Here is a 22,399-nt window from a genome sequence, read left to right on the forward strand (position 1 = left end):
AGTCTTGTTTCTCCCTTTCCGTTTACACCGCGTTCTTTTCTTTCCTTCTTCTGTAGACTGACTCGGCCAATGATTCACGACTTCCCTTTTCTTCTTCTTCGTATTGTTATTCTTATTCAGTGTTCAATTGTCTCGTTTGATTACAATTGTACAGGATAGATTCGCCTTCTAACATTCTGCATCACGTTGCACCTAAGCCATCCCTTATAAAGCAAGGTTATCGGCATCCCCCAAAGGTTTCGGAATATTTAACTTTTACGGATTTCATAATCTTCGTAAATCATAATAAGCAAGAGCGAGGAGAACAAGAAAAAACAGAAGAGCACACTCTTTCCATCATGCCCGTCGTATCAGCAGCTCGGTACGGAAAGGACAATGTCCGCGTGTACAAAGTCCATAGGGATGAGGCGACGGGTACGCACACTGTCACGGAGATGACCGTATGCTGTTTACTCGAGGGGGACATCGAATCGTCGTACACGGTGGCGGACAATAGCGTTGTCGTGGCCACCGACTCCATGAAGAACACCATCTACATCAAAGCCAAGGAGCACCCCGTAAACCCGCCGGAACTGTACGCCAGCTACTTGGGACAGCATTTCCTAGACCAATACGCCCACATCCACGCCGCCAACATCAGCATAGCCGTAAAGCGGTGGTCCCGCATGATCATCGACGGAAAGGAGCACCCCCACAGCTTCTACCGCGACGGCGAGGAGACTCGCAACGTCGAGGCCCGTATTACCCGCCAGGGAATCGAGCTCACGAGCGGCATCGCGGGGCTCCTGGTGCTGAAAAGCACCGGGTCCGCCTTCCACGGCTTTATTCGCGATGAGTACACCACGCTCCCCGAGACCTGGGATCGCATCCTCTCGACCGACGTCGACGCTACTTGGAGTTGGAACACTCTACCTAGCGTGGCGGCGGTCGAGCAGAAGGTGGGCCAGTTCGACAAGGCTTGGGAAGACGCCCGTAAAATCACCATGAAGACCTTTGCCGAAGAGAGCAGTCCTTCGGTCCAGCATACCATGTACAAAATGGGCGAGCAGATCCTCGAGGCCGCGTCTGAGGTCAAGTCGGTCACTTACGCGCTGCCCAACAAGCACTACTTTGAGATCGGTAAGTCTACACACCTCCTATTATATCAATCAACGATGGACCAACCAGCCTCTAACCAATATTCACTTTCGCAGATCTATCCTGGCACAAGGGTCTTAAGAACACGGGCAAGGACGCCGAAGTATACGCGCCGCAGTCCGGACCCAACGGTTTGATAAAAGTCGAAATCTCACGCTCGTAGACGCTATTTTGTTTTATTACCTATACAGATTTGTATCATGTCTTCGGCGTAATGCGCGGGCCTGCGATTGTTTTTTTTTTTTTTTAATTCCGTAATTAATTATCGGGGAAATGAGATTCTAGCCGGGTTATCAAGTTGTTATTGCATCGGAACGAGTATCTAGATACCATCTCAAGACAAGACCTCAAACTTCGCAAAGTCCTCTTTCATGCCTAGAATCGTGTTGTTAAATATCATTTATATGTACGCTCATTCCCACGGCTTTGGTTCACTCTTAGCCGTGGCTAGTCCAAGTAACACCATTGCACTCGAATTGAATATACGCCCTACAATATACCCGGGGATATCGGTTTCTCGACCACATGTCAGGTTGGTTGTTATGAGATGTATTCATTATATGTATACGGTGTAGTACATAGCAGATATGCAGAGCTAGTATTCCCTTGGCAAAACCCGCTCTCTCTCGCCCGAAAGCCTTCCTTCATGCTCATATTCCCTAGGTAGGCTTCCTCTAGAGCAACATCCCGCTACAACCTCCGCGCACCCGCCCGCCGTATGGCCTCAGCCACCTCGGTCCAGCCCTCCTCGCCCACCTTCGCGCTACCAAACCGGATCAAATTCTTCCTGTACGGGTGCGCGTCCCCCTCAAACGCCTTCAGCCTCTCGAGCCTCGCGTCCCGCAGCCTGTTCTTCGGCAGCATGCCGCTGACGGCCTTGCGCAGGACCTCGGCGCCGCCGTACTTGGCCATGAGCACGTCCATGGTGACGGACTGCAGGGAGCCGGGCCGCGTGTTGTGTCGGTGGTACATCTTCTGCCACTGCTTGCGGCCGGTGACGTGCAGGGCCATGCAGTTGGTTACTACCACGTAGTCCCCGCAGTCCGTCGACGGGTCCCAGATCGGCTTGTGTTTGCCCATGAGGATCACGGCGACGCGCGAAGCCAGACGGCCTAGAGATGGCGGGGTTACGTCCGGTTGCGTGGAGAGCGTAGGGTGTGGCGCCGCGGCGTTGATGTGGTGCCATACTCGCGAGTAGGCTAGCTTCGTCTGTTCGGGAGAACATACTTGTGAGTCTTCGCTATGCCGCTTCGACGAGTTTGGAAGGGGAGGAGCTTACCGGCCCGATTGTCTGCGACATGGTGACGGTTCTCGAGGAAGGAGGAAGCTTTAGCCCCTCGTCGTCAAGGTATATGTCTAAATGCTCGATGTCCTCGACGAGGTCGACGAGGGGCGCATATATGATCTGGAGGACCCTTTATGATGCTGCAATGGTACGTTTGTCGCCGAATTCGCGGCTTCAGGGTTTATTGGATGTTTAAGGTGCAATAACTACCTCCTAGACCTAAGGTAGCAGAATTCGATATTCTAAGAGTTGCAGTCACGTGTGCGGCAGGGACTGAGATCTACATACGTACCTTAGGTACCTACCTATTTTACATTTAAGTTTCCCCGCCTATCGATAAGCGATAACCATCATTTTTAGCGCATAATGACCGAGGACCGAGCCCGCATCTACATAGTTGTACCTACTATGTACCTTCTAACCTAGGAAGTGGAATCGGATCAATTCTGAGAAAGGAATTGCGATTTCAAAGCAAAAGTCCTGCTTATTACATTTTATTGGTCTATTTAGGTACCTAGGTACATAGTTTAGGTAAAAAATAAGGTGGGTTTTCTCTATCGTGTAAGTGAATGGCTTCCAGCTGTTTCTACATGATCGATAGTAATACATATGTACATACTATGAAGCTCCCTTCGTCCCCTCTTCTGCCTCTGAGCATATGATGCTAAAATACTTGCATGGTATATCATTTCGCTCCTTTGCTACGGGTACTGGCTATTTCTTCCTTGGCGTCGCTGCCGAGTCTTATTATCACCGTAACCAGCGAGAAGCTTCCCTTCATATTAACAGATATTCTATTGCTACCGGCGACAAGATGACGGTTCATAATCAGGCCAAGACTCCTTTTCAGGTCCGTCTATCTGTGTTTACTTTTTCTTTTCTTTCGTGGCTACCTTAGTCGTTATCAGTAGCCTTGGAGGAAGAGTTAATATCTATTAAACCCGAGATAGTATAAGCTAATGGGAGCATGAACGAATTATATAGACTTTATTCGCTGTGCCGATGACCTGTGACGGTTGTGTCAAGGATGTTTCGGATGTGCTATATAAACTCAGAGGCATCACTAAGGTCGAAGCCGACCTAGAGAAGCAGCTCGTATCAGTAGAAGGGACCGGTAAGATGAATCCATACGCAAGAGAGGCTACATGGTTGAAAGATCTCGATCTGAGACTAACACAATATGTTTTTTAAACAGCTGCCCCGTCCGCAATTGTTAGCGCTATTGAAGCTACAGGTCGGGATGCTATTCTAAGAGGGTCAGGTGCTTCGAACAGTAAGTGAAATATTACAAAACTAAGATTACATTTCCTTATATATTATATATTACCTCGTATGTTTCTGTTTGGATTTATGCAAAGTATCGGCCGTTACTTTAAGGCCGCACGGAGAAGTTCACCAATCTCCTTTACCTCATGCCGAGCTTCACCGAAGCAGCCGACTTGCATTCCGGATCTCCTAATTCGATACGATAATTATTTGGCTTTTGCGGCTGGCTGATACAGATTCTTTTAGGCGCAGCTGTATGCATTCTCGAAACGTATCACCGTAATGAGAAGGGTGGTGATGCACTGGTGCCTGCGTCTGCTCCAGAGGCGGATACGGAAGGATCTGGATTAAACGACAGAGAAGTCAGGGGCTTAGCCCGCATGGTTCAAGTCTCGCCTACAATAACCTTGGTGGATTTGACTGTTCGTGGAGTTAAGCCTGGTACATACTCGGCAAGTATAAGAGAATACGGCGACCTCAAGCTCGGTGCTACATCTACAGGTCCGGTATGGGCAGGCGGGAGTGGCACAACGCAGCCCCGGGGGATCTTGGGTACTGTACAGGTTGGAAAGGATGGTCGGGGCGCAGTATTCTTCGACCACCCCTTTCAGGTTTGGGAAGTGATTGGTCACGCAATGGTTGTTTCTAGCCAGCAGGAAGGCATCACGGAAGCGGATCTGAGCAATGATGAAAACACTGTCGTCGGTGTCATTGCGAGGAGTGCTGGCATGTGGGACAACGATAAGACAGTATGCTCGTGCACTGGCAAGACACTCTGGGAGGAAAGAAAAGACGAGGTAAAGAAAGGTATGATCTAAGACTTGAACTAGTTCTGTACAGGTTTTGGATCCGGCAACGTGTATTGGGGTAAGGATTATTCGTAAAGATTATTGGTATCCAATAAACACCGTTGATACGTCGAAAGCAAGCAACTTTGGAAGTTCAATTGGGCTTCAGTCTCGTCGAATCGGGTCTCCCAGGGGTGCCCGGCTTGTTCAAGATCCCGTCTGTTCTCATGTGCCTCGACATTGACAGCGTTTACACTACATACATGTAGGTAGGTTAGGTATGTATGTATAGTTCCCCTGTCGGAACCCTTATGCAGGGACATTCAGGGTCCAACTATTCCAAGTTTATTCAAACGGCAAAGAAACAGTTCGTCACAGCACAATATGCAATGTTGTTATTGGCTGTTGCTCGTTGTTGATTATGACAGCTCGGCAGTCACTCTGACAGGCTTACATTGGACGACTCTACATGAAATCAGACGACAGATCTGCTCTGATCATGTCATTTGATTTATTTGCATATAAAGAAACGCCCCTTATGAACGCGGGCATATCTAGTCAGCATATCTAAGTAGGGGCTCGGGATAAAGATGCCGAATTTGCGTGCCCAGAAGAGTTCAATGGATCGTGTGGTATCCTCTGGGTGATGGCACCACGAACGACCCACGGTGGCGCCACACAATCCAGGAGTATTTAAAGAATCTCATGATGAAGGACCGCCAAGGATTACCTCCTTGGGACATCATTCCTACGTCAACCACTGCGGTCACATAACCAAACGAAATATTGTAGGGACAAAGCCGCAATGGCTACCCCGGGCTTATCTATCACCTTTTCGCATCGACGAAAACGTCGAAGATAGTCGAAGATCGTGGAGAAAGACTTGAATAATGATAGATCATCATCGAACGAGACGGCGTGATCATGATCTTTCTTTTTGGCGGCGGGCGGAGAAGTCGTGGGTAGGGGTTCATCCAAAGCCAAGTCCCTATCTCTGACGTCTTATGGCTGAAGAACGGAAAGCTTGGCTTCAGGGCCGACTCCGGGGCCCCGGCTGTTGGCAGTTTACACAATATACATATGAGGAGAGGTTAAGCGGTTAGTTCCGCCATGCTCATACCCTTCATCTCTCATGCCTTGAACCCAACTTACCGACCGCATCTTCAACACCAAGCTTTAACCTCAGATAACTTTCCTACATCGGACTTATCAACTAAACGAATATAGCGCTCACCTCTTAATGCAGACCTTGTCACAAAAGTGCCGAGAGTCCCACTTGGCGGTGACCGGGCACACGTGGAATGAGACGTAAGATCAATTCAAACGCACTCCCTTACATACATAGGTAAAAGAGTATGGCATCCTAGTTATCGGTACCTACCGGTGGGGGTCGTATGGAGCAAGGATACACAGTAGATAAAAAGGTTCCCTACTACCCATTTCAAAGTGCGGTTGAAGAAATATTTGTGATTGTGCCAGAAAAGACGTGGGCTAGAGAAAGATCTAACCTAGGTAACTACCATGCAACCTCTTTAGCCCATTAGATAAAGTACATAGTTGCCCGTGGGCGAAGGATCAACAAGCACTAAGCTATTGAGATCGGTATGCCACGCTTGACTATGTATGACGGGCGTCGCTACTGAAAACACGGACGTTGCACTATCTGAGCAGGGTCTAGAGGATCAAGGGAGGATCGTTTTATTAGTTTCGATTCTTCCTTTTTCCAAAACATTACCAGTGTAGTAGTAGGCAGCATTTGTTGAGGCTCTCGAGATCTGATCCGCTAAGAAGGTTCAGATCACAGATGCCGCGGGTTCAGGGGCTTCTGAATAACACGGACGTTCTGAGATTTGAGGATCATCAAACACCCTCCCTGCCCTTTATGCCGAACTCGACTACTTAGACGGGTGCCTACCTATGTATGCTACTCGCCTTGCTTTAACGGATATACCCAGCTAATAGTGGATATAGTTGTCAAGACTAAGGGTAGGAAGATCGCCTCAAACGCATTGGAGGGAAGCGAGTTTCGCAACAAACTTGAGATATTACTATGCAATCCAGTAACCTAGTTTTGTGTCTTCAACAATTCTTCAGCTGGCGCTAATTCGTAATGGCGTGCGTCTTGTATGTAGAGATGGTCTAAGATCGAGGAGTTAAAACCCGTTACGATGGGATGAATATTCTAGAAGATCACAGGGGAACAATGGACAATTATGTAAATTAGAATGGGCCTCTCGAAAGGTGAGATTGCAGCACGCCGTCCGATTGCATCGTGCATATGGAGAGATGAGATGACTAGCAGGCATCAAGCTGAGCTTGGTAACGGCTTTACATGCTTAACATGTACGGAATAGGCATAACATAATCGATGATAAGTCTCCGTTTAATCCTCCGGCCTCGAGTTATGAGAGAGCATCACATGCATTACTGCGAGTGACGAATTGTGCTGAAGAGAGCTATGTAAGGTTAGAAGGCTTGTCGGCGCGTAGATATCGTCCTACTACAACACCGATTGGGGTGAAAGAGAAGAACTACGATATATACAAGATTACCTATTCCGGATTCGAGATAGGATAACATTTGGGCACATGAGCTATACATATGTACATCTACTATGCAGGTTACATAGACAGCTCGGGAAGGGAGCTTGGTGATTCGTCTACAGGAAAGTTCTCGAAGGCGTTGTAATAAGAATTGTGAAAGGAATAATAAGACGAACAGGGACATTGTACACGGCCTCGAGCACTGACTGGCTCGATTCAGATTTTAGGCGCCCTTGGAAACGTCTTGGGGTCTGCGGGGGGTCTGCCGAATCCCGTCGACCAATCATGCCCCCTTAATCGACGCTTTGGAACATTTGCTGCACGAGGAGAGACAGGGTCCGTTCCAAGTTGCAACCCTAAGGGCTAAAAGAGTAAGAGACTAGGATTACTGCTGCTACTTTGCTATACTACTGCTGAAGAAGTTGCATACACTACACTAGTAATCACTGACGGGTATGTAGGTAGAATACGTACATAGTAGATGGGAATCTTTGATGGTGATTATCAGCATCCCATATTCGTCTATAATCATTTATAACAGGATCTTCTCGGGAGGGTGTCCGTGAAGATGGCTTGACAGAACGAACTGGCGTTAATCATCCAAGGGGTAAACGAAGGAAGGTAGAATAGACGACCGAGCAGCCTTGAGACGGTCTCAGGCGGTACTACCTCCTAGTATTTTCATCCACCATCCACCACCCACCATCCTCCTGATCTATAAACAACTTATACGTCGTGCGGTCAGCTTCATTGTAAATGTTGGTACGTCCGTAGCGGCCAATTTCAGCATCGATGGCGCGAAGGAATCGGATAACTAGGTACTCTGCGCGCTTGTTAATGAGGCTGTACTGCTTGTAGGCGCCCTGGCCGCCAGCAAAGCTGTGTTTAGATGAGACAATCTAATAACATATTGAGTTGCATATTGTACATATATTGTTCGCTTGATCATGCTTGATCGTGACAGGTCGAACGACTGGTTAAGAAGTTAAACTTCCGAATGCCAACCAACTTCTTGCAACCCTCACTTCTGAAGCGGAATAAAAAGGGACGGACGCACGGCGTTCATTAGAAGTTCACCCCTCCTACATAGCTTTTTTCTAAGCCCGCAAGTCCAAGTCCAAGTCCAAGTCCAAGCCCAAGCCCTCGGTTGAGAAGATAGGTACATACCCGTGTACATACTTGACCTACACCACCCTTACCCCTGTTTCTCCCTCGACCCTAGTTAAGCATCATCGTCGTTTTGGCTGCCCGCAAAGAGGGCGCTCCGTATCCCGTACCCACAAGCATCACAATCGCCCAAAGCAAAAAAGCCGGGGGGGGTTCATTAAGAGTTTTTTCTTTCTTTTTTGGAGGAATAAGTACGTACCTTGGTAAGTACTCAAATGCTCAAATAATACAATAATACAATTCCCAGCTGGTTCGGAACTCTGACCAAAAAAGACCCAGATTTATCTAACCAGTCTTTACTGTCCAATGCTTCGCTTGGCACAAGGTCTCGTCCTCGCCTGTCACTGTCTTTTCCGCCTTTCACCCACTCTCAGTCCTTCTGTACGCGCTGGCTTCGTCGTCGTTCCATCCACTCATTACTTGCTCTCGTTTGCAAGAACTGCAAAAGCTGCAAAAACTGCAAGTCACTCCAATCTCATCACCGACCTAATCCATTCCTTGCAGTGCAGTGCGAAGAAATCGGCCTAGTCTATCTACCTAGCTACCTTTTTAGGTATTGTACCTAATAAGTTCAATACGTCTAATCGAGTAATCGAGTAATCGAGACAAGTCCCACTCCGTTGGCTCGTGGTCGTCGTGCGTCTGTACCTACATATCCCACCAACACCCCCGACCTTTTTTTGTCATTTATATATTTTTTTTTGTTTGCCTGCTTCAAAGGGACAGCAAGAGATCCACCCCTCCGTCAGCCAAAATTGCGAGGAACTTATACGCCGTCCGTAGCCTGTAGCTAGGCTCTCATCTAAACCGAACCCCAATTGCGAAAGAAGGGATTCCGATTTTTCAAATTGGTTATAAGACGACGCATCTTCCTAATAAAGAACCCAGCTGGTCCGCTATTTTACTTATTGCCAAGACTATTATTAGCACGGAAATTCAAAGAGGGGAGAGTGGTTATTAGGACAAAGGAGACTAGTAGAACAAGTGTGATTAAAGACCAAAAAAATTATCAACATCCTAGCCTTGGCCAAAAACGCAAAGACCAACAATCCAAGGCTGAGCTGGATACGAACAAAAAGGGGCGACTCGAAATCTCAGGCATTAGTATCGCCGCAAGGACCGGCCCCCTTCCACCTTTGCTTTCTGGACAAAGCAATTGGTACTAATTCAAGGCTCATCCTGGCGACACAATGTCTTTAAAGCAGGTAGGTTTGATGTTTAGAGGAATGGCGGCGTGCGATTGAGAGCACAGAGTTGCTAATGCTCTATCTAGGAGATAGAATCGTGGGTGTCGGCCCTGAGCCGATACGACAACAATGAGTTCGAAGAGGCGCTGAAGGAATTCGACAACATCTCGGATACGTCCAAGATTCTGTTTAACATGGGTGTTATACATGCGACTCTAGGAGAGCACGAGAAAGCTGTAAGCTACCTCTTAACATACCTAACATACCTAACCTATCCCAAGTCAATCTGCGTCTTGGGATACTAACCTTTTTTCTGCTCCTAGGTCGAATGCTACCAGAGGGCGATCCGGCTAGATCAATATCTTGCCGTGGCTTATTTCCAGCAGGGTGTGTCTAACTTTCTGCTCGGCGACTTCGAAGAGGCGTTAGCGAATTTCAACGATACCCTGCTATATCTCCGAGGCAACACGATGATCGACTATGCGCAACTGGGCCTACTGTTCAAACTATACTCTTGTGAGGTGCTGTTCAACCGAGGTCTCTGCTATATCTACTTGCAACAGAAGGACGCGGGTTTGCAGGATCTGAATTTTGCGGTGAAGGAGAAGGTTGTCGAGGACCACAATGTTATCGACGAGGCCATTAGGGAAGAGGCCGAGGTGCGATTTTTTTTTCTTTCTTTCCCTGGGACTTTCTTTAATTAATATACTAATGCTTTATAGGGCTATACTGTATTTTCTATCCCCGTGGGAGTTGTATACCGGCCCAACGAGGCCAAGGTGCGAAACTTAAAGACGAAGGACTACCTGGGAAAAGCCCGTCTAGTCGCCGCCTCCGACAGGGCGAACGCATTTACGGGATTCGCCGGATCCGAGATCAAGAACGCCGGAAGGGCAGCTGAGAAGGACGACCGTCCGGCGGATAACATCTCGTTTGCGGCGACGAACCTGGTCAAGCCAGGCCTGCAGAGCAGGAGACAACAGTCGGAGCCGCCCGCCGGCCGCAACGCATTCCCCCCCACGCCGCCGCCAGAGAACGACAAGCCCTCGGCCATGACCCGCGCCGCGTCCGTCCGCAACGGCCCCAAGCCGATGCCCGCCCGCCTCAACATCCCCGAGCCGTCCAAGAGCAACCGCTACGACAAGATGAACTCCCCGCGCAGCGAGCGCAAGGCGCCCTCCCGGTCCGCGTCCGAGATGCGGTCGCCGCCGCGCAGCTTCTCGCGCGCGGAGCAGCCCCGGATGCGCCGCTCGAGGAACGAGGACGACGGATACCCGGAGGACGTGTACGACATGTATGGCGGCAACGGCGGCAGCAACAACGGCGGCAGCAACAACGGGGGCGGCAGCAGCGTGGGCCGGGGCCAGAGCCGCCGGAATCCGCGGTACATCGAGGAGGAGGAGGAGGCCAGCGACTACGACTCGTTCGACGAGGGCGAATTCGAAATGGTGACGAACCGACGGCCGGGCACGTCCGTAGCGGGGGGGTCCTCGCGCGGCGGCTCGAGACGGCCCGAGATCCGCAAGGTGCGCATAAAGGTGCACGCGGAAGACGTGCGGTACGTGATGGTCAGCACGACGATCGAGTTCTCGGAGCTGGTGGACCGGATCCGGGATAAGTTTGGCTTGCGCCGGCGCTTCAAGCTCAAGGTGCGCGATGAGGATGTGCCGCAGTCGACGGATATGATTACTATGGGCGACCAGGACGATCTGGATGTCGCCATGATAAGTGTTAAGCAGATGGCGCGGAAGCAGAGGTTGGATATTGGCAAGTTGGAGGTAAGAATTTTGCTATTCTCTTATTCTCTCTCTCTTGTTTTCTCTCTCATTATTACCGCACCTCTCTCGTTATAGGGAGTATAAGTTGGCTAACACGATCGACAGATATGGGTCCAAGAGATCTAGACGTTTTCCTTTCCTTCGTGTGCGGCATTACGATTACAAACGATACCCAGCATTGCGATCTGAATCTGAACTTCATACGATGTAACGAAGAGTCCCTCATCTTAGCTTCGGCTCGTCCTAGCATTTTTATCTATACTACTATCTATTACTACTGATCTTTGCTCTTCCATTTATTACATATCCTCTCGCCCCTTTTCAGTCTAGTTTCTCCAGCATCTTTATATCATATACTTCCTTTTAGTAGCCATCTTCGAATTTTGAATATTCACATCATCACCATCATCATCAATATCATCATTATCCCGACGCGATCCCTCGAGTAATCGGGGCTGATCCCGGGGAATCGTTCTAATGCGTCATGAAACGAGGAAACGCGGCAGTTTCACATCTGACTCCCCTTCCCCTCGCAGGGGATGCGACCCGAGCCATGCATAAATCAAGACGGAGATTTCCTTAAAACGGCGACTATTGAAGCGTAGCTAGTTTATCCTACGTTTTGCAACTAGATCCCTTTGACCAAACATCCCGATACGCCTCGTCATTCTCGTCGCATCACGCCACATCACATAACAAGCAAGCAAACATATATATACCTATATATCCCCAACTTAGATTTGGATAACCGGCGAATGGATTTCACGGCCGATCGGGTGGCGGATAGGGTGGGAGGAGTATAGTGCAATTTATCTATTATACTTATTTTTTATTTTCTACTTGCTTTTTCCGCTATCAATGTTTAACCTTGATCTTGGTGGTGGTGTTTCGAAGTACGAGCCGTATAGCAATGCCTCCGTTCCATGGGTGAGCTACTAGGCTCCGAAGAAGGGATACGGGGAAGAAGGATGGGAAGGCGATGTCCTTTTTTATTTTATTTTTTCTCTTTTTGATGGAGCATTGGAGTTCTATTGGCTTGAATGTATGTAATTCAGAGATGGATAGAAGATTATCTGGTAGACAAAAGACCTGTTGAGGGCTATCTTCATAACAGAGCTGTTCACATCACCTTCGCGTCTAGATGTATATTGATTTGATGCACGCCGTATAACTTCTGGTACTTTTTTACCACTGGTGGGCTAACTAGTAGCAAAAGTAACTTAGGCGAACTCAATGCTTTGATTATGCATTGTTAAATATATACTTGAGATTGTATAGGTCATCCACTAACCCATATACAACGGCCTATGTTGTGAAGATTAAGCAACCCGATACTTGATTGCACAAACGACGAGTAGGACACCACCTACTCATCATCCTCCTCTTCCTCATCCTCTTTTGACGCCTTCACCTCAGCCCTAGCTCTCACCCACTCAGCAGCCTTAGCACTAACTCTCTCCCTACTTTTCGTATCGCCGTTCTTCTCCTCCCAGTCGGCCCATCTCTTGAACCACTTCTTCGCCGCCCTAGCCTTCAACCCTTTGACTCGGATAGCGCGCTCGAATATGTCGCGAATGGCAGTCTTGTCGGCGCCGGGCACATCCTCGTGGTCGAGCAGTTGGTTCCAAAGGTCAAAGCGCTTGGGGAAGGTAGCTAGCAAGCCTTCGAACATGGTGCGTCCTAGTTCTGGGTTCCGGTATGGCGAGTTAAACTCGAGCGCTGCAAACTTTGTCATCAGCGGGAAGCGCGCGTGGTTCGGGAGCGCCTGGGTGGCCCGAGGTAAAAGAGCTCGGGCACGCTCAGGTTGATTCTGGACGGCATGCAGCCAGTGTGCGTAGTTGTACCAGACCTCCGGTGACTCTGCGCCAAACTTCTTAACGAGGGTTTGGAAAAGGCCATCCGCTTTCTATAGTATTGTTAGCATTGGTGTATATAAGAGTGAAGTTCAAATACGACTTACCCCAGCCTTATCCTCCTGGATGTAGATGCTGGCTAAGCGTTGGTAAACCTCTTGCTGATCGTTTACCTGGCAAGCACGCCTGAAGACTTCGTCCACGCTGTCTTCGTTGCCGAATCGGACTTCAAGATTGAGATAGGCGATCCAAGTGTTGAGCTTTTCCGTCTCTTCAGTACTACTGATGGTCGTAATGGCACGCTCAGCTACCTCGCGGGCTTTGGCGAGTTCGCTGACTTGCATCTGGTGAGCCATGTACTCGATCCATAATGCGGACGAATTAGGCTGGCGATTGAGGAGTTGCTCGTAGTCGACAGCTGTCCTGGGACCAAACGCGTCTAGGTCACCGCTCTTGTCTACTTCAATTTGCGGCTTTCTTCGTTTCTTCTTTTTCTGTGTTGCGCTCGCATCTTCGTCTGAATCATCATCCGCCCCGTCAACCTTGTCAAGCGCATTGGTAGACCAGTCAAACCCGCCGGCATCGAGAGGAGCAATGTCGTCGCCCCCCTTATCTGTCATTTTAGTATCCTCATCATCGGTATCTTCTGCTTCTGAATCATTATCGGTCCCTCTTATAACTACAGAGGTACCAGCATCCTCCATCTCGTCATTGTCATCATCGTCCTCGTCTGAATCTCTTAATAGTGCAGCACCGGCGTCTTCATCCTCGTCACTGTCGTCGACATCCATATCATCTACACCTTCAAAGTATGAGGGTTTTAAGCCAAAGCTTATTCGCTTCTTCTGCTTGTCAATCTTTAGGATGATTGCCTTGACTATATCACCCTCAGCAAAGAGCTTTCGCGCATCTTGGACAGCCTTTTCAGCCATCTCGCTGCGGTGACATAACCCGCTAACATTCGCAGAGCCTTCGACGACAATAAATGCACCGAATTCTTCCACTTTTCGGACCTTGCCCGTGATGATTTGGCCTTCACGGAGGTCTGAATAGTTGATGAGCGGAACAAAATCTTTGTCAACAACTGAAGCCTTGAGGCTCATCTGTATATGGCCTGTATCGGAATCTACCGAGATTATTCGGCCCTTGACAAGCTGGTCAATATGATACTCATCCTTCCAGTCCTTGAGGTATCTATCTGAAAGATCTGAGATCTTGACCATTGTTGTTACATTTCCGCCGAGACTCACGAATAAGCCTTTGTCGGAGACATTCTTCACGAATCCTCTAATAATATCACCGACACCGACTTGAGATGCCTTAGTGACTTCGCGGTCTTTAACAGGCAAAGAAGAGTTTAACACCCTCGAAGGACGAGTCGAGAGCCGGATTTTCTTGTTGCTCTTATCGACTTCGACAACTGAAACTCTGGTGATGTCATTCTTCTTGTAAGAAAGTGTGCTTGCTTCGCCGTAATCATCACTAACGTCTATTAAATGCACAGGGCCAGAAACAACGTCGCTGAGTTGCACGATGATTTGCCGTTCGTTAATCTTTGTAATCCTACCGGGAAGAACCATATTTTGTTTAACTGTTTCCCAAGTGAGATTCGCTGACGAGCCTGCGGAGCGTGCTGAGAGATCGAGACGGCCTTCAGCTGCATTGACTGTGAGAACCCGAACTTTTAACGCGGACCCGATCGGGAAGCTCGAAGCTAGATTGTCGAGTTGAGAAACGTCGTCTGATATTTCTAAGGTGTTGATCCTGCCTCGCACATTAGGCGAGAGAGTTACCCAAAGGGAATTGTTATCAACATTATTGACGAAGCCCACATAAGTAGAGCCAGGCTCTAATTTATCATGTGATAAAACCTGGGGGGCGTCTTTCTTTAAGTCGCTCGGCCTTGCAGACAGCTCAAGAACTGAGTGAGTTGATCGGTGCGATATGGGCAAGAAGCGATGATTTCTGGCATCGTGGACACCCAAAACTCGAACTGTGATTGTGCTATTTACTCGGAATGTACTCAATGGAGATTTCGGGTTTGAAATTTTGTCCCAGGAGTCGAATACCTGGGAAACATCAACACGGCCTTGTATGTTGTCGGAAAGCTTAACGTTGAGCTGTGTATTCTTAACCGATGTGATTTTGGCCTTGACAATTTTGCCTATGAATATATCGTCAGTCGAGGAAATAGTCTCATCCACCGGGTTCTCAATCTTGTTCGATGCGGCAGAGGTATCGTTCTTCGAGCCCTTATCATCTTCAAGCAAGGGGGAAGCAGCAACAATCCTGCCACGATCTCTATCTACAGAATCAATCTTAACAAGTATTGGTTGGTATTTTTCTAGTCCAAAGTCTGTCTCCTTTTGATCTTCCTGGGGCAATTTTGACTTGGGCAGCAAGGCAGTGAGCTGACCACAGAACTGGACGAAGGCTGCGGTGGCGGTAATATTTCTTACGAAACCTTGCCGAAGATCACCGACTTTAGCTCCCTCCAAAGATGTGAGAAGTTTCCCATCCTTATTCGCCTTGACGAAACTAGGCTTCTTTGATAACGCTATGTATCGACGACCTTCGTTCTTCTCTAGGACCACGAGATCATTGAGGGTCTGCCCAACACGGACGTGTTTCAAAGTAGATTGGCATTTGTTGGGTCGATCGGCCAGATGCCATACCGATAGCATAGCCTTCAGAGAGCTGTCAGTTAACTCGACAAACACATCGTCCTCGGTTTTCTGCACAACTTTAGCAGAGACGACATCTCCGAGCTGGAGTTTCTTGAGGGCATTTTGTTTGTCGAGACCAAAGGCGGAAGGGTCTTTGCAGGAAACGAAGAGTTTTCGTGCCTCTGCATCGAAACTCAAGACGTGTACGCTGACAACTTGGCCAATACGGAAATGCTCTTTTGGATCTTGAATGTACGCCTCGCTCATTTCCGAAACTGGCAAAAACCCTCTGAGCGTACCATAAAATTGTACGATGGCACCGTTGGCAAACACCTTGATGATGGTACCCGGAACTTGCATACCCACAGTAACTTCGTCAAACGACTTTAGGGGGACCGCTTCGGAGTTCACAAGCGTCTTCTTCAACGTAAGCTTGACTTGTCGTTTGACTAGATCGGTTGAAAGCACTCGAGCTTTAACTTTGAGTCCTTCTCGAAATTTCTTCTCGGGATGTTGCAGTCGAACATCTGCCAAATGCATTTCCGGAACAAAGCCAACAATACCTTCTGCAAGCTTAACGAGCAGGCCACTGACGCCATCTTGATTCACCATCAACTTCTCGATCTCCCCGCTGACAACTTCACCTATGGGTATATCTTCGATGCGCAGGAACGGCTGCTCTAGGATGTGCTTCTCGAACGACAAATGGAACATGCCATCAATAGCATTGTAGCCTACTACTCGGCCACGGTGCACGGAATCCGTTTTGAAGGGGCCGGAAGACTCGGACAGCATATCGATCTTACCATCTTTGACCCTGGATATATGCACAAACCCAGGTGTTCCTTCGACACCAACATCAACAAACAGGCCAACTTCTGGATCAACTTTGATAACCTTGCATTGTTCCACCACTGATGATATAGGGAGAGCTTTCAGAGGCAGCTCACCCGAAGGAGTCGACTTTGATTTCAAGGACACCACGTGGTCTAGCAACGAGACACCTAATTTTGGATCTTTAGCGGCTGGGAAGTTGCATACTACGCGAGCCTTATACTTTTTCCCAATCTTATACTTGGATTCCAAGTCTAGGGCATTGGGTCCGAGACCCGAATGGATTAGATCAGCCGTAACATCCAGGGAACCCATAACTTTTCCTAGTATTCCACGCTTGGCAATATCTGTTACCATGAATTCTACCGCGGATCCTGGCAAGAACGTGTTAATTGTAGTCGCTTCTGATGCATAGTTCTGGACTCTCCCAATTTTGCTTGGGAGGGTAGTCAACTGAGCAACCTTGCCGTTGGTACCTTTCCCCGTCACGAGACATAAGACGACACTTCCAGGCTGTAGTTGAGAATCCGTCATATCCTCTGCTAACTCTTTTCGAGGCAAGAATCCTCGCAGATCTGAATCAGATATACCTAATTCCATGACGAAACCATGGTCCTCGGCACTAATGACTGTTGCCATGACGGTAGAGTTGGTAACGACATCCTGACCGGATAACCCTGTATTTGCGAGAGCCGGACGCAATGTTAATTCAATACGCCTCCTAGGTTTAGCAGAAGCGGCTGTCGACTCTTCAATAGTTGATGTGACATAGGCGCGAAGATACTGGCCGATTTTGAAGATAGTCTGTAGGTCGAGACCATCTTCGGCCTCGTCATCTTCCTCGTCATTGGCCGCCTCGGCTGCTATCTTCTCGTTTAGAGTGTCGGAAATAGCAGTAATTGGCACATGACCAGAGAGATTGTTTGGTAGGGATAGGACAAGTTCTAGAGGACTAATTTCTGCTACCTGACCGAGAACTAGAGAGCCTTTAACCAGCCGCTAGAAATTATTAGCAGCAAATTCGAATAGTATACGATGGTTATTTGGAGCATACCTTGTAGTTAAGACTTTCGACCTTCGTACTCTCTTCATCTTGCTGAGACTTTCCGGATTTTCCATCCTTCGATAGCTTGACCCTCTTCTTCTTGGAGATACGGTCTGGTTTGTTCGTACTCTGCCCGGACGCTTGCTCGAATAGAACGTCCTGCTTCGCCTGTATGGAAATCTGCTTGTGCTCAAGTGGTGTGAGGACGCTGCCACCTCCACGAGGAAAAAGAGGTTCATCTTCCTTTAAGCGCGAGACTGTAGATGTGCTAGTGGGTTTCGAATTCGAATTCGACTTCTCATCGTTCTTCTCAGAGGTCTTGTCGGGCTTGGATCGCTTTGACGGCCGCGAGTCGCTATGCGCTTTCGTGGGTTTTGCAATTGATGCCGCCCCAGGGGCATCTTTCCTCTTGAGTGAGCTCATTATTTATCTCATAGCAATTTGCCAGTAAAATTGCGCCTGTTCGGTGGAGGGCTTATACAATTGTCAGATATGCTAAGATTGATCCCACTTGAAACTTTGCTTTCAGTCTTCTGCGCAGAGTACCTTTTTTTCGCGATAGTCAGTTATCATAGTCAGTTATCGATTATCGATAAGAATTTATAGTGGGTACCTAGGTAGGTACGAAAATAATCAATACCTCTGTACCTCTGCCCAGCTGCTGCAGGGTCTGGGAGTTAGCAGGCATTGAACCCCCCACCTCCCATTGGCGTCTGTTTGGATTTACAAGGAGCTAGGAGTCCCACTTTCCCGCCATAATGCAGCTTTGCTTCCGAGGCCTGTACCTACCTCCTAACAGGACCTAGGACAAGCACATGTGTGCACTACCTTATGTATGTACCTACCTACCTGCTACAGGTTAACATGGTTTCCTGCTCAAAGGTTACGTACATACATACATAGTGCAACATAGAATAATTAACATTTGAACGAAACTTGGTAGGAAAATATTCAGTCTATGGAGCCGACTTCTCAAGTTCTACATCGTAATTCACTATGATCCCCCGGAAGCGTGCAAAACCGAACCCCTCTACTAGAGAGAACAGCAATGCTAGTCCTGTAACTCTCCCATCACACGCCAACGCCAACAGCGGTGTTGCGTCACAACCCTCTCTAGCTTCGGGCCAGTCGATGCCACCCACGAAGCGAGATAATTCGAATTCATCTGCATCTACATCAACATCAACATCAACATTCACAAGACCTAATAATTCAAAGCAGGTCCGCAATATACTATATGACTAAATCATATCCTAGAACTTGCTACTAATTAGAGGATTTCTATGTCGCAGGCGCGCAAGCCCCGAAGTTGGTATGGCTCTTGGCCACGAGTACCCAAGTCGTCTGCCTCAACTCAAGTCTCACATCAGACTATCATGGGTGGCACTCTACGTCCCGACGCTGTTCCCGACTTTAGCCGTTTCGAAACTAAGAAGGACAACGATTCTGTTGAATCCGATAGCCAATCTACTAAAGCACTGCCCAAAATTACCGAAGCACCTGTACAGCCTGAACAAGATGGTAGCAAACCCGTAAAAGCTCGGGAAGCAGATAATACTGCTGGTACTAGTAAGAATAACGAAATAGGGGCTATGAAGGACCAAGAGGCTCCCGATTCGACCGCGAAAAAAAGTGAGATTCAAGCTTCAACGGGAACAACACAACCACCTCAGGCCGCTTCCAGTTGGTTAGGATGGTTTGGCAGGTCATCGGTGCCAGAGGTGGTTACCCCGAAGAACGAAAGCATAGAAGTCGATCCTCCTAAGGAACCCGAAAATAGGGAACCAGATACATCTCAACCCTCTTCTGAACTTCCTCGACCTTCTGAACCTGACCAGACCCCGGCGGAACCTGTTGGATCTACCTCTACCAAGCCGTCGAGCTCTTGGCTTGGATTTTGGTACTCATCAGCAACGTCCTCTGTACCAGAAAACTCCGCGCAAACGCCGACTGATACACTGCCTGCCCAAGAATCTATGCCGAATGGAAGCCAAGATGTAGTTATGGAAGATAGCCCACCTTCGAAGTCGGTAGAAGTGAGCCGGCCACCCGTTAGTTCGACGTGGGCTTTTTGGTCCAGAGATACAGGTCAGAAAAGCAACACGAAAACGGCCGCTACGCCAGAATCCGGCGAGTTGGCTATTATGGGGGATGGTTCAGAGGCGAATCCGAGACACTCGACCAGTGTCGAGGTTAATGGAAGTACGACGCTAGTAAAAGGAGCTTCAGCCAAGACGTTGAAGGAGGCACCTACTAGGGTGAACTCTTCCAAGAAGAACAAGAGGGTGCGGCCTCAGTCTCTGGATATCGGTGGGCAGATATCAAGACCGGGGACTCCACAGTCAGACGTGTCTACGAAGACTGCACCACCGAAATCATCTGCTCCGGGTTCAAGCAAGTCGTCTGCACCGAATCTGCTTCTGCCTTCCTTTCGTAATACGTATCGTATGAAGAACAACCCATCAATCGTCAAGCAGATTGCACAATTGCTACTGCGGACGCAACAGCCCCCTACAAATCACGTATTCCTTGTTAAAGAACCACCGAAAATCAAGAAAGCCGTTGCTATTGGCATTCACGGTCTTTTCCCGGCATCATATCTGAGGCCGATGATTGGCCAGCCGACAGGGACCTCGATTCGCTTTGCAAACCATGGCGCCGAGGCGATACGGAGGTGGGCAGAGAGTCACGGTTGCGGAGACTGCGAGATTGAAAAGATCGCTCTTGAGGGCGAAGGGAAGATTGCGGACAGGGTCGATAACCTTTGGAAGCTCCTCCTAAATTGGATAGAGCATATCCGTGGCGCCGACTTTATCGTTTTAGCCTGCCATTCTCAAGGAGTCCCTGTTGGCTTAATGCTCCTTGAAAAACTAATAGATTTGGGCATCATCACTAACTCAAAAGTTGGGGTTTGCGCTATGGGTAAGTAATTGGCAATGGTTAGTGTAATACTGGCTGCTAACACTGTCGATTAGCTGGCGTTTCGCTTGGGCCTTTCCCTGACTACAAGTCCGGCATGGGTAGTAAGTATTTGCCATAACTATTTGCAAACGGCAGCTACTGACACGGGATGCTGTAGTGCTGATGGGCTCTGCTGCTGAGTTATGGCAGTTTGCCGATCCCGAAAGCGAAATATCCAAGAGATACCAACATGCACTTGAAGCTGTTGTTAATTATGGAGCTCGTATCACTGTGAGTATTAAAGAAATCTAGTTGGACAGCGCTCCTGGCAATTGGTCATGACGAATACTAAGCATCGCAGTACATTGGTAGCATTGATGATCAATTGGTTCCTATGGAATCCGCGATCAACGCGCCAGCTTCACACCCTTACATATTCCGTGCTGTATTTATAGACGGACGCATTCACGCCCCGGATTTCATTGCTCATCTAGTTGGGTTCGCGCTGAAATTGCGAAACTTGGGGATATCCGACCACGGCCTCATCCGCGAGCTCTCCATACCACTAGCCGGTAGTCTCTATGGCGGAGAGGGCCACTCAAGGCTCTATGACGATGAGCGGGTTTACGAGTGAGTTTCTGTTTAAACGGCTTCTAGATGACTATTTGAACATTACTAATAGGCTAAAGCTTGGCAATTTCACACGCTCTCGAGACTACCAATGTTTCTGGCGTGCCATGCCGAATTCAGAGGCAGGAGAGATTAGCAAATCCAAACCCCTTTCTGTTGCCTTGGATTATGCGTGGATTACTAGAAGAGGAGTTCGTTAAGACAGAATTGTACTCGGAAACGACGGAACTGCTAAAGCAGTTTGACGATTGGTCGCCTAGCACCAAGGCACTCAAAGACGTCAAGTACAGACTAGAGGTTGTCCGGTCAAAGCTCTAGTGTCGACGATGTACTATAATAGGTACCTAAATTTATGGGAACTCAACAACTTTGATTTTACTCAGGGGGAACTAGTCATTTTTTGGAAGCATGCAAGGAGTTGCACGGTTGACTTTAGGGAGGGCATACATGAAGGTTTTCTTCTCGGGAACATTGGGGCTTAGCGAGAATGTTTTACATACACCCATTGATTTGTACAGTTTTGACTGGCGATATTACATAGCCTCAGGAGATTATTTTGAGCTCGCCGGAGTTTAGAGAATCAAAGTGAAATGAGTACCTCCATTACATATTAGGATAGACGGATCCACTAATAATTGAATGAGCTTGAATGAGCACTGGAGACCTCTGTGGGACGGGAGGAACCGAAGTTGGCTCATTTTACTATGATACCTATTCCCAAATATTAATAAATAAATAAACGAAGAAGTCTAGAAAACTTAGAACTCTATCTTCCTATTATTATAGGTACCTAAGGCTCGGTATAAGTATAATCTGAATTTCTTCTCTCTGTGCTTGTTACTAGGAACTGCATAGTTAGTAGATTAGATTCTTGAGAAATTCGTCGAGGTGAGTGATTTTGAATTCTTTGCTAATGTTCTTTATTAATCATCCGCCTCCCGAGTTATTAATCTAGACTTAAATGGGGTTAATATATGTAAACCCACGTTAGGGGCTTGTCTGCCCTGTCTTTGCTGTTCTTTGGCGTCTTGTACACTGTACAACCCTTATTTTAGCGTGGGATTTCCACCAATGCGGCTGCATTGTGACGTGCATTACCCTTACCCATCTCTTTTCCTATCTCTTTCCTATCGTAGCCTTTTCTAATCCTCCTTCCCATTTGTCACTATTTGCGATCCCCTTCCCAGAGGTAGCAGCTGTGATCCCTCGGTTCTAGATATCTAGAGCTACTGTTCAGCCGACTAATAGCTAAGGTATCTATAGATTCGAGTAGGGACGAGTCCGGAGATTTTATAATCATTAAGCACACGCTCAAATAC

General features: G+C 48.1%; 6 protein-coding genes across 6 annotated transcripts; 4 read left to right on the forward strand and 2 right to left on the reverse strand.

Moving 5' to 3' along the window:
- The first annotated feature begins 100 nt into the window (after positions 1-100).
- Positions 101-1,404, forward strand: F4813DRAFT_173372 (uricase). Its single transcript, XM_049239213.1, has 2 exons — positions 101-1,119; positions 1,194-1,404. The coding sequence occupies exons 1-2, from the start codon at positions 339-341 to the stop codon at positions 1,298-1,300; spliced, it is 888 nt and encodes a 295-aa protein (XP_049103765.1). The 5' UTR covers positions 101-338; the 3' UTR covers positions 1,301-1,404.
- A 9-nt stretch (positions 1,405-1,413) lies between these two features.
- On the reverse strand, positions 1,414-3,000 carry F4813DRAFT_345768 (ribosomal protein L13). Its single transcript, XM_049241793.1, has 2 exons — positions 2,417-3,000; positions 1,414-2,346 (listed from the first exon to the last, which is right to left on the reverse strand). The coding sequence occupies exons 1-2, from the start codon at positions 2,435-2,437 to the stop codon at positions 1,828-1,830; spliced, it is 540 nt and encodes a 179-aa protein (XP_049103766.1). The 5' UTR covers positions 2,438-3,000; the 3' UTR covers positions 1,414-1,827.
- Positions 3,001-5,199, forward strand: F4813DRAFT_345773 (Cu,Zn superoxide dismutase-like protein). Its single transcript, XM_049241794.1, has 4 exons — positions 3,001-3,272; positions 3,407-3,536; positions 3,618-3,695; positions 3,935-5,199. The coding sequence occupies exons 1-4, from the start codon at positions 3,081-3,083 to the stop codon at positions 4,504-4,506; spliced, it is 972 nt and encodes a 323-aa protein (XP_049103767.1). The 5' UTR covers positions 3,001-3,080; the 3' UTR covers positions 4,507-5,199.
- A 4,177-nt stretch (positions 5,200-9,376) lies between these two features.
- On the forward strand, positions 9,377-11,277 carry F4813DRAFT_385475 (uncharacterized protein; the record flags this gene model as incomplete). The annotated part of the gene is made up of 5 exons (XM_049246259.1): positions 9,377-9,391; positions 9,460-9,609; positions 9,697-10,032; positions 10,096-11,151; positions 11,257-11,277. The coding sequence occupies 5 exons, from the start codon at positions 9,377-9,379 to the stop codon at positions 11,275-11,277; spliced, it is 1,578 nt and encodes a 525-aa protein (XP_049103768.1).
- Positions 11,278-12,292: 1,015 nt separating this feature from the next.
- F4813DRAFT_173461 (nucleic acid-binding protein) lies at positions 12,293-18,081 on the reverse strand. Its single transcript, XM_049239214.1, has 3 exons — positions 17,559-18,081; positions 13,112-17,503; positions 12,293-13,057 (listed from the first exon to the last, which is right to left on the reverse strand). Exons 1-3 carry the CDS (start codon positions 17,970-17,972, stop codon positions 12,518-12,520), a joined length of 5,346 nt encoding a protein of 1,781 aa, XP_049103769.1. The 5' UTR covers positions 17,973-18,081; the 3' UTR covers positions 12,293-12,517.
- Positions 18,082-18,340: 259 nt separating this feature from the next.
- On the forward strand, positions 18,341-21,928 carry F4813DRAFT_345782 (uncharacterized protein). Its single transcript, XM_049241795.1, has 6 exons — positions 18,341-18,770; positions 18,842-20,471; positions 20,525-20,572; positions 20,629-20,741; positions 20,812-21,080; positions 21,140-21,928. Exons 1-6 carry the CDS (start codon positions 18,546-18,548, stop codon positions 21,396-21,398), a joined length of 2,544 nt encoding a protein of 847 aa, XP_049103770.1. The 5' UTR covers positions 18,341-18,545; the 3' UTR covers positions 21,399-21,928.
- Positions 21,929-22,399: the final 471 nt, after the last annotated feature.

Source organism: Daldinia decipiens, assembly GCF_022478715.1.
Source record: "Daldinia decipiens strain CBS 113046 unplaced genomic scaffold F4813scaffold_3, whole genome shotgun sequence".
Lineage (NCBI taxonomy): Eukaryota > Fungi > Ascomycota > Sordariomycetes > Xylariales > Hypoxylaceae > Daldinia > Daldinia decipiens.